We start from the raw sequence: 14,815 nt of genomic DNA on the forward strand, positions 1-14,815 counted from the left end.
TTAAAACAACTATGCTTAATTTGATTGTATTTGAAAATTACTGGAACCCAACATCGATTGTATTTGAAAATTACATGAAACCCACCACCATCATTGTTACTATTACAATATGGGAATCATTTATATTACCATGGTCCATGCGGTCATTGTCTTTTTACTATCACCACTACACTATCGTTTACGATATCTAACGTAAAATATGAAAATGGAGAATTATATTAAAATTAGCAAAAATAGTCTCATTTAAAATCCGAGGAAAATGAACTATCATTCCTATTTGTTCCTTTTTTCCACTTAAAAATAAGTAATGGAGAATCAGAAACAGCACATAAACCGCCAATGTACCTGCTAGAGATAAATGATTAACATATTTTGAATGAATCTATATCTAATAACTTATTACATAGTCCCTTCATTCAATAATCTTGAAGTGCAGCTTCAATCTCTCTGACCAAAGTTTAGCTCACCAAAAATCAAGAGACCTAATAATATTTATAAGATAAATAATCTACTCTTCTATAATTGTCAACTGATTTTGAGATAAATGATACCTAATTTTAGCTCAATCAGGCATTCAATCCAAAAAATAAAATTAAAATCCGATTAAAAAATGTTGAATCCAAATATTCAGCATCTTGAGGGACATGTTAAAACTCTCGTATAGTAAAAAACCTCGCAATATTTATAAGATAGATGAGTTCCTCTTTTTATTATCAATTTCTTTCGTACTCAATTCAATTGTTGGTTCTAACCTCTATTATTCAACTCATGGAGTCCCAAGGAAGAAAATTGTAGTGACAGTGTAGAACTCATCATTCCTTTCTTTTAAAACAGAGGAAAAACAGGCAGAAGAAGAGCAAACGAGTAACAACTTCCATACAGTATGATAGACGAGTGGAGCAGCAACAAAGCCAGATATAAGTGAGACTGTGATGCCTTTTCTCTTGTTAAATAGAAAACTTCAATCACCATCCAGTTGCCCGGCTTACATAAATATAATCACCATCACATCTCAAATCTTTCAAATGAGTAGCATTGTATAAAACAAGGCCATGTCATGAAATGGTAGTATTGCACCAAACCCATTTTGAGTCTATATCTAATGGTTATTTGAATCTAAATCCAACAGTTACAGTAGTCGCTCGTTCGCTAGCCCTTATAACCTACAAAACATATCAAAATCAAATATGTGCGTGGATGTAAAACACATCACAGTCTCACAGACATCTCTGTAATCCCAACCCAACATTCAGTCTACAGGGAAAGAGCAGCTTCAATTTTTCCCCATGAATCCACAGCAGGCCCTTTGAGCCTCTTCTTCATCTTCTCAACAACCTCTTTTGCCTCTTCAATCCTCGACATATCCACCAACCCACGAACCAGACCCTCCATTGCCTCAAATGGAGGAACCCATCTCCTCTTTATGATCTCTCTACATGTCTCCAATGCCAAATCAAACTCCCCCTCCTTAACCATGCTTCGAATCAAACTATAATAGCTCCGGGAACTGGGAGAAGCATAGCCATCCTCCAGCATACTCTTCAGAATTTTCATAGCCGATTCTATATCCCCAACATTACAGTAGCCATGGATGATTGCATCATAGCAACCAGAATTAGGTTTCACACCCTTTGAAACCATCTCATCCATCACTTTCTTAGCCCGAGCACACTCCTTATTCTTGCACAGCCTCAAAATCCTGTAATTGTAAGTAGCCAAATTGAAATCCAAACCTCTCTTTGAAATTTCCTTCACAATCCCATCAAATCCGACCAAATCGCCATTGTTCCAGTGAGCTCCTAGCAAAATATTGTAGGAGTCAATGTTAGGGACGACCTTAGCATCATCCTTGTACATCTCATCGATCCAATTCCGAGCCGATTGAAGATCGTTTTGCTGAACAAAAGCCTTCGATACCTGATTGTAAGAAACCACCGTCGGAGTAACACTAATCTTCTCCGGAATGGATCTGAACATCTCATGGACCTTCTCAGGCATGGAATTGTCGAGAAAAACAGAGAGAACAGCAGAAAGCGATTTCTCTGACAAATCACAGGGTTTGTGAAGGATTACCTGATCAAGAGTGTGGAGAGCTTGATCGACCATGCCGGCGCTAGAGTAGAGCATGATGAGGCGGATCCAGAATCCTTCAGAAATGGCGGAGGGGGATTTGTGGTGGGATTGAATGATGCCATCGATGAGGTCGAAGCGTTGAGCACGGGCGAGTTTGCGGATGGAATGGTGGTAGATTGGGCGGTAGCGACGGAAGGCAGGAAGCTTGGAAGCTTGGATGAAGGATTGGGCAAGCTTTTCGGGATCTGATTGAGACAAAATGGCGGATTTAGCAGCACGAAATGAAGCGAAAGGGGAATCGGAGTTCGGTTGAAGCGGTGGAGTAGGAGTAGTTGAGTATGTGAAAGAATGGAATCTGGAGGGGAGAAACAGGCGTCTTGGAGTTCTGGAGAGAGCCGCAGCCATGGCGGATGGCGAAGGGTTTTAGATGTGAAAATCACAGTCTTCAATGGCGATGGTAGGGTTTAACTTTAGCCCATTTTTGTGTGTTATGCCGAATCCCACTGTATCGGGTAGGCGAGTGAGAACCGGAGGTAAAGAAAATGAATAATAAAAATTAGGAAAATAGCACATAATTTAGGCCCATTTTCAAAAATAGAAAAATAACGAAACTATTTATCAGTATCTATCGGTGATTGACCAATCTATCCGCATCTATCAATATTTATCATTCATAGATTTTGAAAATTTGCTAACTTTTGTAAATATTTTAGTTCATTTTTTATATTTAAAAATAATCATTTTTCAATTTATGAAAAATTTCCCATACTTCAGGTATTCATACACTTCTAGTCCATTAGGGTTAATCAAAATAAAATTAATTAAAATGATTAAATGATAGTTTGTACTAACATTTTAATTTTTTTCCCAAAAAAAAAAAACTAACGTTTAAGCAAATAAAATTAATCAAAATTATTTTTAAATAATAAATTATAATTTATTGAGATTTTAGGACATACATCCAAACATAACCTGAATATACTAATGTCTCATTTAAAAGTTATATGCTTTATCTATGTATAATAATTTTCTAGCTTGGAGAAAATCTAGTTGATCGAGAAAAGTGGAAAACTAAAGATATTAGAAGAGAAATAGAGTCGGAAGATTTCGATGGAAGTATTGCAAATTTTGCGAAACTTTATGGAAATGGATGAAAATTATCATAATTAGTTAATGAAATTTTGACTGTGACTAAATTAGATTATAATTGACCATTTTCAATTATCATTTCTATAAAATGAGACAACATTTTGATGTAAATTTTTTTTTGTAAAGGTCGATGTGAGAGTAAAAATTAAAAAAAAAAAGGGAAAATAATTATAAAATATATCGAATATCAAACTTTAATTACAAAATTAAAGAACATAAAATATTTACATATAAAATAATTATAAATTATTTATTATAAAATGAAGTAGATACGAAAATAAAAAATCATAGCATTAGACTAACATAGCATAATAAGGATAGAGAAATCATAACATCAAACCTAAAGAATGTAAAAAACATAAAAATTTAGAAGATTTGAATGAAAATATGTAATTTTTTGAAAATGAAAATTTTTTATGGTAAAAGAGAGGAAACGTCAATTGAGCTAGTATAATTAATTGCTATTTTTTTTTAAAATACCTTAAAATTTCCATAGAAATTTTTAGAAATTTGGGAAAATCCGAAATTCGAGCTACCAATTTATCCACACTTCCTGTACAAAAATTTCCCTAGAAAAGAAATTAAAAAAGGAAAAAAAAGCACATACAATTTTTCACATAACACACATCAACTTTACTAAAATAATTTAGATGATGTTTGTTTTTCAGCCATCTTAATGTCAACTTTCTTAGAAACTTCATCAGATACCAATGCTAGAAGATCTTCATTTGTAACTTCCTGAAATGTAAAAAAATAAAATATTATACGAAAATATTTATTGATGAATAGTAATTATAATTTATGTGTTCTTCAAGTAATTGTAAGTCGAATTAGTAGAATTCCAATTGGTATCAGCTAATTATATTTGCAAACTAATTTAATTTAATTACCTTTTTCTGTTGAGCTATTGCTTTGAAACGCCAGAATACACTGTGGAGGTTGTCATTGTCCATCTCATAACCAAGCTGAAAAAACGAACACGCATATAAATATTAACATGAGCATAAATCCTGAGGTTGGAGGTTGAATCTCTCATCCATATATTACAACAATAATATATGCATAATATACATTATCTAATGCTAACGAGAAAAACATAACATATATATAAACAGATAGAGAGAGATCCCAATTTATCTCTCGAAGTTGACTCTTAAGAGCATGACGTCCACTGTTGTAAAATGTTATGAAATAAATAAACATAAGAAAGTCAAAGGGTTGAGCTCTCGTTGGAAAAAAGAGAAACCTTATCAAAATCTAACTTTGGGAATAGTAATTGTATCAATTTAAACCTATTTTGTAAGTGTATCAAATTTGTAACCTTCTTTCAATTTTGTTTAGAAAATATCCCGTGAGACTGATTTACTTATGAAAGTTTAATTTGTAACCTTATATCCTGTGAGAATTTAAATTGATTTACTTATGAAAGTTTAATTTTTGGGTTTAATTGTTAAATTACAAGTGACACATAATGTTTCTTTAAATGTAGCGTAACATACAATATAAATTGATATACTTACAAAAATTGGTTTAAATTGATATAATTATTAGTTTAAGATTATAATTGATACTAACCTCTGCAATTTAGGGGTATAAGTTGCTATTTTCCCTTAATATTATTATAATATCTCTTATGTTGAATGCTAGTTTCATTAGAAATATATATATAACATGGGGATTTTTTTTTTCAAGTTTTATTTGATAATCATTTCGTTTTTTTATTTTTTATTTTTGAAAATCAAGTTTCTAAATTCTACTTTCACCCATAAATTTCTATGTTGTTTAATCTATTTTCTATCAATATTTTCGAAAACCAAATCAAATTTTGAAGATTAAAAAAAATAGTTTTAGAATACTTGTTATCGTACTTAGATTTTAATGAAGAATTTAAATATTTTTTTAAGGAAATAAAAATCATAGTAAGGAATTTTAGAGGAAACGAATATAAATTTCAAAAATAGAAAACTAAAAATAAATGTCTTGTTTGATAACTATTTTGTTTTTTTAAAAAAAAAATTAAGTCCATAGACCACTCCTTCTACCTCCAAATTTCTTCATTTATATCTACTTTTTACTAAGGCTTAAAAAACCAAACCAAATTTTGAAAATTAAAAAATAGCTTTTCAATACTTGTTCATGTTTTTTTTTTTTTTTTTCCAATTTAATTAAGAATTCAACCATTATTATATTTACGAAAGATACAAATCATGATACGAAATGAGAAAGAAATATACTTAATTTTCAAAAATAAAAAATAAACAACAAAAAGATTACCAAAGTGAAATAAATTATTTTCCCATAAAACAAACCACATTAAACTAAAACTAAGCTTATTTATTTAAAATGTCTTTGAAAACTGAAGTCTTAAGTTGAACATTTTTTCTTCTTCTTTTTTAAACCAGCAGGGCCCATAACAGTAATTAAAGAAACAGAGCATACCTAAGCTTTCCTAGAACAATACCAGCATTATTGGATCGTTCATAGCCAATATCTTCAGGAGGAATGATTTCGTAAGTACCTTTGTGCTTAAGCATCCCATCCTGTTTACCAAATATCATATTTAACCATACAATTTAAGTTCCTAAAGTTTCATAATAAATTTATAAATTTTAACAAGTATCTAATAGGTCCTTAAACTTGTAATACTAGATCTAACATGTCTCTATATTTTATTTAAAAATGTCAAATAAATCTCTAGAGAGAGACTTTGGAGGTCCTTCATTCAAGGAAAGAATTATTGGAAGTGTGACCAAAGTTCCGCGTTAACTTAAAAAAGGAGAAGATATCATATATAAATAGAGAATGGGACAATATCTCCATTAATACGAGACATTTTGGGGGATTCCAAAAACACAACTGTAATATTTAATTTTATGCTCAAAGTGAGACAATATCACAAGCCATCATAGAGATATAGAGAGGTAAGCTATGCCCTAACATAGAAATGGTATCAAAGCTACAATCTTTACTTAGATATGTGTATAGGTGTGTGCATCGATATATAACGTAGTCATTATGTTCCTCAGTTGTGCTAATCAAACAAGTAATGGACTCCAGTTGTTTAGCTAAAAGTGATTGTTTGAGAGCAAACACTAACAAATCATTATCCGAGAGGAGACTTTGGTCGTCTTTTATTCGAGAGGAGAAATATTGTTGAAGCGCAATCAAAATCCCAAGATTATTAGATAGGGAAAAGATCCATAATATATAAGTGATGAAAACTATATCTCTAGTAATACGAGGTTCTTTTACGAGAAATTAAAAGTAAAGTTACGATAATTTATATATCTAAAATGAAGATAAGACCAAAGAAAAGTGTATCAATGAGTAAAAATAGATGAAGAGTGACCTGGTGAATGCCACTTTGATGAGCAAAAGCATTAGCTCCAACAATAGCTTTGTGTGGCTGTAGATTCAATCATACTCTTCTACCTGAAGAATATATAACACTCAATTTTACCTACCCTTCTCATTTAATTTAAAATAACCCTTTTTATTTTCAATAATTTTATCACATCATTTTTAATAACTTCTTTTTGTAATTAAAATGATAATTGGAATTGAAGATATCAACACTCCTATATATTCATTACGCATAATAGTTTTTGCTTTAAGTTGTTCTATTAATTTGATATTAAAGCAATTTAGATTCAACTCGAAAATAGATACGTGGATAAAGATGTCTATTATCATATCAAAAGTCGATATTTCATCTTCCTATCTCGCAAGTATTGAAAATAAAAAACCACGTAACGATGAACTTACAATAAGATTAAAGGATATAAATATGTTTAACTAAAAGATGCTTTGAACTTCTATTTGATGTTAGATATGATTGTTGTCATCTAAGGATAAAATGGTATGAAATTTTAGAAAACAATATTATTTCATTGGTAAAAGTAAATATATATCGTGTTTATTGATCACCAAATTAAGCAGGTTAGTGTGAGTGTCTCTAGGTAACTTTCGGGATTTGGGATAGGAAAAAAATGCATCTATTTTACCTTCAATTTGATAATGATACGATCTAATTTGTTTCTCCTCAAATAAATTTTATTGTTAATTAAAGCAAATTTTGTTTTCTTTTAGTTCATTTAGGATATAAGAGTCCCATATATGATAGATATAAATAAATTACCTCCTCTAGCGAAGCATTTCCAGCTCTCTCACCTATGCCATTTATTGTGACCTCAACTTGCCTTGCACCAAAGAGACCAAAATCAAACCTGCCTTATCTTGGAACTTGGAGCAAAGATCAACCGATAAAAAAAAGTCTATATCTTAGAAAAGATTTCTTACACGTTGTTATGGATAATTTCAAATCGGTAAAACATAAAGATAAAAGTAAAATTAAGAGAGTTAATCCAAAAAAAAAAAAAAAAATCCAAAAGTGACCGGTAGTAGGACTAGGAGGATTTATAATAAATAGGGAGAAAAGGTAATTTGGCCAAGACCCGATTGGATCGTCTCGATCTCGATAGTTGAGGCCCAGGTCAAACTGACGCCAAACTCAGTAATCCCTCGCGAGTGGCCAATCCGGATCGACCCTCTATTCTGGAACATCCCTAGTGGTCCAAATCCAGTCCTAAATGTTCGATTTTCAAATAAGTAGAGGACGTAGATTCCAAATCCGAAAGGGATAAAAAAGACCCCTATGCTCCATTATAAATAGAGCATGACAACCCTGCAAAAGGTAAGTTCTACTCGTTCAACTCTAGCTTGCTCTATCTCTTTTGCTAGACATTAACTTAAACATCGAACGTTCTGTGATAGGCACCACACCGGTATTTTCTTTTCTTGTCTTGTAGATTGTCTTTCTTCTCCAAAATAATAAATTTACAAGGCATGTGAAGGTCAAGTGAATTTCCTTATCCGGATTTTGCGATCATCACACATATACTTTTTTTCACTCATATTTGGACTAATCATTAGATAATATATTATTTTATTTTATGAGTCTCTTCAAATGTTCTTGACAAACAATATTGTCCCGTTTGGTAACCATTTTATTTTTTAAAATTAAGCTTATGGACACTATTTCAAACTTCAAATTTCTTCATTTTGTTATTTACTTTTCACTAATGGCTAAGAATTCAACCCCTGTATTTAAAGACGCAAACCATGGTAAAAAATGTGGATGAAATATGTTTAATTTTAAAAAAAAAAACAGAAACAAAAAATCAAATAGTTATCAAAATTGACCTAAATTTTTTAGACAATAATAGTATTAAAGATATTTTTCCCTTGAATGCAAACTAATTTTGATAATATAAATAATTAGAATTATGATTATATCCTAAAAGTATATATATTGGAATGATCGTAGCTCTATCATGTCAATAAAACATGCTTCTTAAACCTCATTTGATAACAATTTTAATTTTTCTTTTTTTATAATTTTTACTTGTACTTGTTTTTTTCATAATTTGAAAATATTTGAATTATTAATCAAATTCTAAAAATATAAACAACTTTCTTGAAACTATTTTTTTAAAACTTGGGTTTAAAGAAACTGAATATTAGGTGTTTGGCAAAAAGAAAAAAAAAAGGGCATATTAGTAATACTTACTGCTATTGTGTTGGCAGTTGCTAGTCCAAGATCATTTTGGCAATGTGTTGAAATGATGACATTTTGAAAGCCAGGAGTGTTAGATTTTATATCAGCAATCAACTTCCCATATTTAAATGGCACAGTATAATCAACTGTATCTGTTATGTTGAGAGTAGTTGCTCCAACTCTTATGACTTCACCAAGAATTTCATATAGGAATTCTTTATCAGATCTGATCATATACAACACAACAAAACCAAATTACATAAACAGTTGATTATATATTTATTTATTTATTTTATAGGACATTGGTTATTCTTCCAATCTAGTTCACTACTTTGAATTTCATTAATGATAAACTTACTTGCTATGATTCTTAGTAACTTTAAAGAAATTTACACCTCCTACTATTCAATTCCTTGGACCAAACACACGTTTAGGGGCCGTTTGTTTCACGAACATCCTAGATTTCTATGGAGCAGACATCTGGATTAGCGTGTTTGTTTTGCGGTATTGTAAAATGTTTATACATCTAAAGATTTCTGGACATCCTAGGATGCACGAATGGAGGGCATCTGAAGATGTCCTCCTAAAAGATGAGTTTCCAGATTCCCAAGTTGAGGGCATTACCCTCCATTTTTGTTCTTCCTTTTTATTTTATTTTGCACACACATATATACTATCAACCATATATAACATATATTTTCGGTTATATTGTAATTATTATTATTTTTTAGCAATATATTTAAATTGAAATTTAAATAAATATTTATTTTATAGAAATTTTTAAGTTATGATATATTATTTTGTTGAGAAAAATAACATACAAAAATAATATAAATTGTATTAATTTTAAAAGAAATTCAAATTGATAAAAACAAATATCTTATATAAGTTTAAATCATATCAAATTAATTATAAATTAATAAATAGTCGTACGGGCATTATAAAAATATTTTCAGCTGCAAAAATATTCCTACAAAACAAACATGGTAATGTAAAGATGTCGGACATCTATAATTCCGGTATCTAAGATTTCGGTTACCTACCTTCCCAAAAAATAAATTGCCCTAGGTATAAAAGATTTTTCATGAGATTTAGATTGTCTTGGGAGTGATTCTAAAATAGTTAAAATTATTCTTGACATTTTCAAAATCATTCTGAAAGATGCTTTTAATCATTAATCAAATTTGATAATAAGAAAATTACATTTAAAAATGTAAAATTAAATATTAAATTAATTTAGAGTGATTCAATTAGGCATGTTCAAAGTGATTTTGAATATGACAAATGTGAATTTAATAATTTCAAAATCACTCTCAAACATGCACTAAAGGTTTCATATGATATTTATTTTTCTTTTTGACAATTAAGTCTATAAATACTGCTTTCACTTTATTGGGTTTTATGTTTTAGTGCTCTACCCAATATGAGTGTTTAATTTTGAAAACTGAAAATGTAAGCCCCGTTTGGTAACCATTTGGTTTTTTATTTTTGTTTTTAAAAATTAAGCCCATTACATCTGCATTTTTACATATTTCTTTAATACAATGGTTGAATTTTTAGTCAAATTTTCTAAAAATATTGTTTTCACTTTATTGGTTTTTATGTTTTAGTGCTCTACCCAATATGAGTGTTTAATTTTGAAAACTGAAAATGTAGGCCCCGTTTGGTAACCATTTGGTTTTTTATTTTTGTTTTTAAAAATTAGTCAAATTTCAAAAACAAAAACTACTTTTTGAAAACTACTTTTTAGTTCTCAAAATTTGGCTTGGTTTTTTAAATCATTGGTAAAGAGTAGATAACAAAAGAAGAAATTTAGGAGTGGAAGTAGCGTCTTAGACTTAATTTTTAAAAATAAGAATAAAAAATAAAATTGTTACTGAACGAGATTACAATTTTTTAAAACTTATTTTTGTTTCGAGTTTGAGGTAGAATTTAAATCTTGTTTATCATAGAGAAGATCTAGACTACCATTAAGAAATGGTGAGAAAAAAAAAAGAAAAAAGAAAAATAGATAGTTAACCTAAGGGCTTATTTGATAAGAATAAAGTTTATTATTGAATTAAATATGGGGTATGCTCGATATTCTGTTCTAAATATCTTTATTACAAGTCAACACATAGATATATGTTGTTGAAAATTTAATTTATAAAACTTGTCGGACAATTAATAAATTAGTCTAATTTGGACTAACTCGTGTAAATCGACATCATTTAACATAAATTGATTGGAGTGAGATATACAATGTAGATCAAATTTGAACAATATTTGAGGGATAAAATTTATTAGAATTATATTTTTAAAAAATCTAGCTTTGGGCTTGAAATTGTATTAAATGCTATAAACTCTTTGTAATGGCTGTAGATTTGTTTTAATATAATCCACATTATATATTTTAGGTTAGAGTATCATTTTAATCTTGGTTCGTTCAAATTTAATACTTATATATTTTTAATAAATCTTAAATTTAATTGATCAAAATTAATTTGTATTGAATTTAGATAAATAATAATAATAATTTCATGTAAAAAAAATATACAATATGTGAATATGTTATCAAAATTTATTATGAAAATGCTCATATATAACAAAAGTTAATTTTAAAAAGTCAACAATGAACTAGTAGTGCAACGTTAAGATTTATTGGAAGTACATGGACTAAAAGTGGACATTTGAAAGTATATGGAATAAAATCGAACAATTTTGAAATGATAGAGAACAAAATGATACTTTAATATGTGCAATAAATTTGTTTAATTAAAAAACAAGAAAAAAGAAACTTTATCAAATATAATTTTGGTTCTACATTTTTTTTTTCAAGAAGTAAGAACTAAAGATAGTTATTAACGTCTCTCTTTCTAATTCTTAAAAAAAGGGACAAAAAAAATTAGAAACGAAAAAAAAAAAAGGGAGAAATGGCGGACTCTAAATAATTGGAAAACAAAAAACAAAAAGATGGGAAGGAGGGATATGGTACTCAAATGGAATGGAAACCAAAGGATAAAATCTATAATCACTTAGAGTAATGCTAACTATATCCATCTTCATACATTTCTTTAATCAAGAAAAAATATAAATTTTCTTAAAAAAAGAGAAACTTGCCCCACGACAATTTATAGTTAAATATTTAGGGAACGTTTGGGGCAATGAGTTAGTTATTATAATTCTAGGTTATGATAGCTTGTGTTCGGGTGTAGATTATTTTAGTTTGGGTTATAATAGTATATGTTCGAAGTGTAAATTATTTTAGTTTGAGAAAGAAATAGTAAACACATAGCAAATAATAAAAAAATGATGAATATAAAATAGTAGAACCTGTAGTAAATAGTAAATATCGTAGCAAATGGAGATTTTGAAATAGTGTTAATGGTAGCTAATTGGAGGTTTTAAAATAGTTAGGTGGTTATTATATTTTGATGATAACTCTTGTCCAAACGTCTTTTTAAATTGTGTAATTGAATGCAGTTTTGAGATACAACCAAATATATTTTTTTTTCACTTAGCCAATAATTGAGAAAAAGGAGGGAGGGTAGGTGCTTTAGATTTTAATGTGTCAAAGTGTGGTTTAGGCCTTACCCGTGGGCCATGGCCAAGTTTCATGTTTAGTCAATTTTTAGGTGAGGTTTCTACCCTTTTCTTTTGTTTTCCCCTCTCTCTCTCTCTTCCCCTCTCTATTGCTTTTTGAACGGTGGGATTTCGAGTTATTTCGTATTTTTGGTTTTCTTTGGTTTTATTAAATTTTAGATAAGTGATCACCATAAATTGAAACTAGTATATATGGATTTTGTTGTAGTGATTATTGATTAGTAGAAGATCTTTACTAACGTGTCGATAGGTTAGTATTTTTATTATTTTTCGACAACATGTAGAAATGAAGAAGAAATTACCTGCCAGCATCCTGAGGACTAAACTCAACGTCATGCAAACCTCACCATATTCCTAACAATCTCAACCACTTCCCCTCTTGTCTTTCTAAGCTTATGCTTCAAATGAAATTCACTTGTTGCTATGAACATATGTATCCTTGGTCTCTTGGCATACTTTACAGCCTCCCATGCAGCTCGAACATCACTCCGATACACCTCGAGAAACCACAAATCACTGGCACGTACCGGTCCTTACCGACCACATTCCCGACCTCTTTCGCAACCATCTCCACAGCCTCAAAGTCCTACCTTGAGGCTGTCGGGAACCCCGCCTCAATTGCATCGACACCGAGTTTCACAAGCTCATGGGCAATGTGGAGCTTTTGCTTCGACGTCAGAGCTGCACCTAGGGATTGCTCACCATCACGAAGAGTAGTGTCGAATACGCGAACGTAGGAAGCATCCGGAATGTGATTCGGGATATAGGGTGGACGTTATTGAATCGAAGAAGCTACACAACATGATGTTATTGGACGACGGCCAATATTAACATAGTTATTAGGTATTGACAATGTCATCGGTATCAACATCGAAATCGACATCGACGTTGGCAGCAAAAGGCTAATGAAAATTATCTTTGAGGTCTCCCCTTCTCTCTGTTGGAGTGATTTGAGTACACCAATATAATTGTGGACATAAAATAACGCAGTACATATTCTTTATCGTATTTTTTAAAAAAACAGATTGGTATCTCTATAGCTGAATAATAAAAGGAAAAGTAGCTTCTGATATTTTGAAAAAAGAAGACAACTCAAATCTTACACGTGAAATTTTGCAGCTTGCTTTTGGAAGTATAGAGAGGAAAAAAATATCGTTCATAACAAGTCAAAAAGTCAAAATTGTTTTATAAAATAATTAATAAAAGGTCAAATTTCAGAATTGTATTCTCATTTTTATTCCTATGTTTTATTTAATCTTTTTTTTAAAGAATGCCTTAGTTTTAAATTAATTTTATATTTTTATGTTAAAATTCAAATCAAAATATAAATGTTATTAGAAGGTGTAAAATTGAAGAACTTCATTCTTTTTGTTTTAAAATTTAATTCGCTATTTTAATAAGTTCATTCTAATGTAACAAATTTCTTAAATTTAAAAACTAATTTTTATTTAACGTTATTAATTTTTTTAATTCATAATTTCATAAAACAGAAGACAAGAAATGTCTATGAAACATCTTATATATTTTTTAATAAAAAAGATATGAAAAAAGTTATCAAATACAGTTTTGCCCTAATTAAAAACAGAAAACTAGAACAAAAAATCAAGGTTTATTTTTATCTTATTCTTATTTTTTATTTTTAATAGTACAAGAATCAAGGATGTTACCAAATTAAATAGCCAATAGGTCTCAGTTTAATATTTTTCAATAAAAATAGAAACATGGGATGGTAGGATAAAATCAAAGCTAATTTTATAATCATTTTCCATATTGGAAATTTAATAAGTATTGTGAAAATTAGATTAGAAATATCTATAAAGGAAAAAAAACCCAAAAAAACTAATAATAATTAAGGAATTCATAAATCTTCTCAACTTTTTTACAATTAAAATGGTTCTTATAATTGAACACATAGAGTAGAGACCTCTAGATCTCAACGTCTAGTTTGGGACAAATAAATCAATCAATTTGGTAAATGCATTACCAATCTTTTTCACATATCCACCAAGTCGGTTCCATTAGAGACAGCATTAAATAGCTATTAACTTATAACCTCCCCAACTTTTAAATTAGTAATTAATAAAAGGTTTATTTTTAAATAAGGAAAAATAAGTCAACTTAATTATAAATATAATAAAATGTCATTAGATCGCGATAAACTTCTATCACGACTTGCTCAATAATAGAAGTTTACTGCAGTCTATCACTGATAGATAATGACATTATATTTTGTTATGTTTCAAAATATTTTCAACAGTTTTACTATTTAAAACAATTACTTATAATAAAATAATATATTGTTTTCATATATTAACTAAAATAAATGAGAGCACGGAGGAGGAGGTAGATAGCTCAACTTACGTACGAATTTGTTATGATCCGAGGAAAAAAAAAGAGTAATATTGAGCTTTGGGCATTCAAACTTTAAAGGGAGATAACTAGTTCAACCATTTT

At 29.5% G+C, this 14,815-nt stretch overlaps 1 protein-coding gene and 1 pseudogene across 1 annotated transcript; both read right to left on the reverse strand.

Moving 5' to 3' along the window:
• Nucleotides 1-738: 738 nt before the first annotated feature.
• On the reverse strand, nt 739-2,592 carry LOC120091946 (pentatricopeptide repeat-containing protein At1g61870, mitochondrial-like). Its single transcript, XM_039050118.1, has one exon. It carries the CDS (start codon nt 2,476-2,478, stop codon nt 1,255-1,257), a length of 1,224 nt encoding a protein of 407 aa, XP_038906046.1. The 5' UTR covers nt 2,479-2,592; the 3' UTR covers nt 739-1,254.
• A 1,154-nt stretch (nt 2,593-3,746) lies between these two features.
• Nucleotides 3,747-13,244, reverse strand: LOC120090882 (annotated as a pseudogene).
• Nucleotides 13,245-14,815: the final 1,571 nt, after the last annotated feature.

This window comes from Benincasa hispida, chromosome 11 (assembly GCF_009727055.1).
Source record: "Benincasa hispida cultivar B227 chromosome 11, ASM972705v1, whole genome shotgun sequence".
Lineage (NCBI taxonomy): Eukaryota > Viridiplantae > Streptophyta > Magnoliopsida > Cucurbitales > Cucurbitaceae > Benincasa > Benincasa hispida.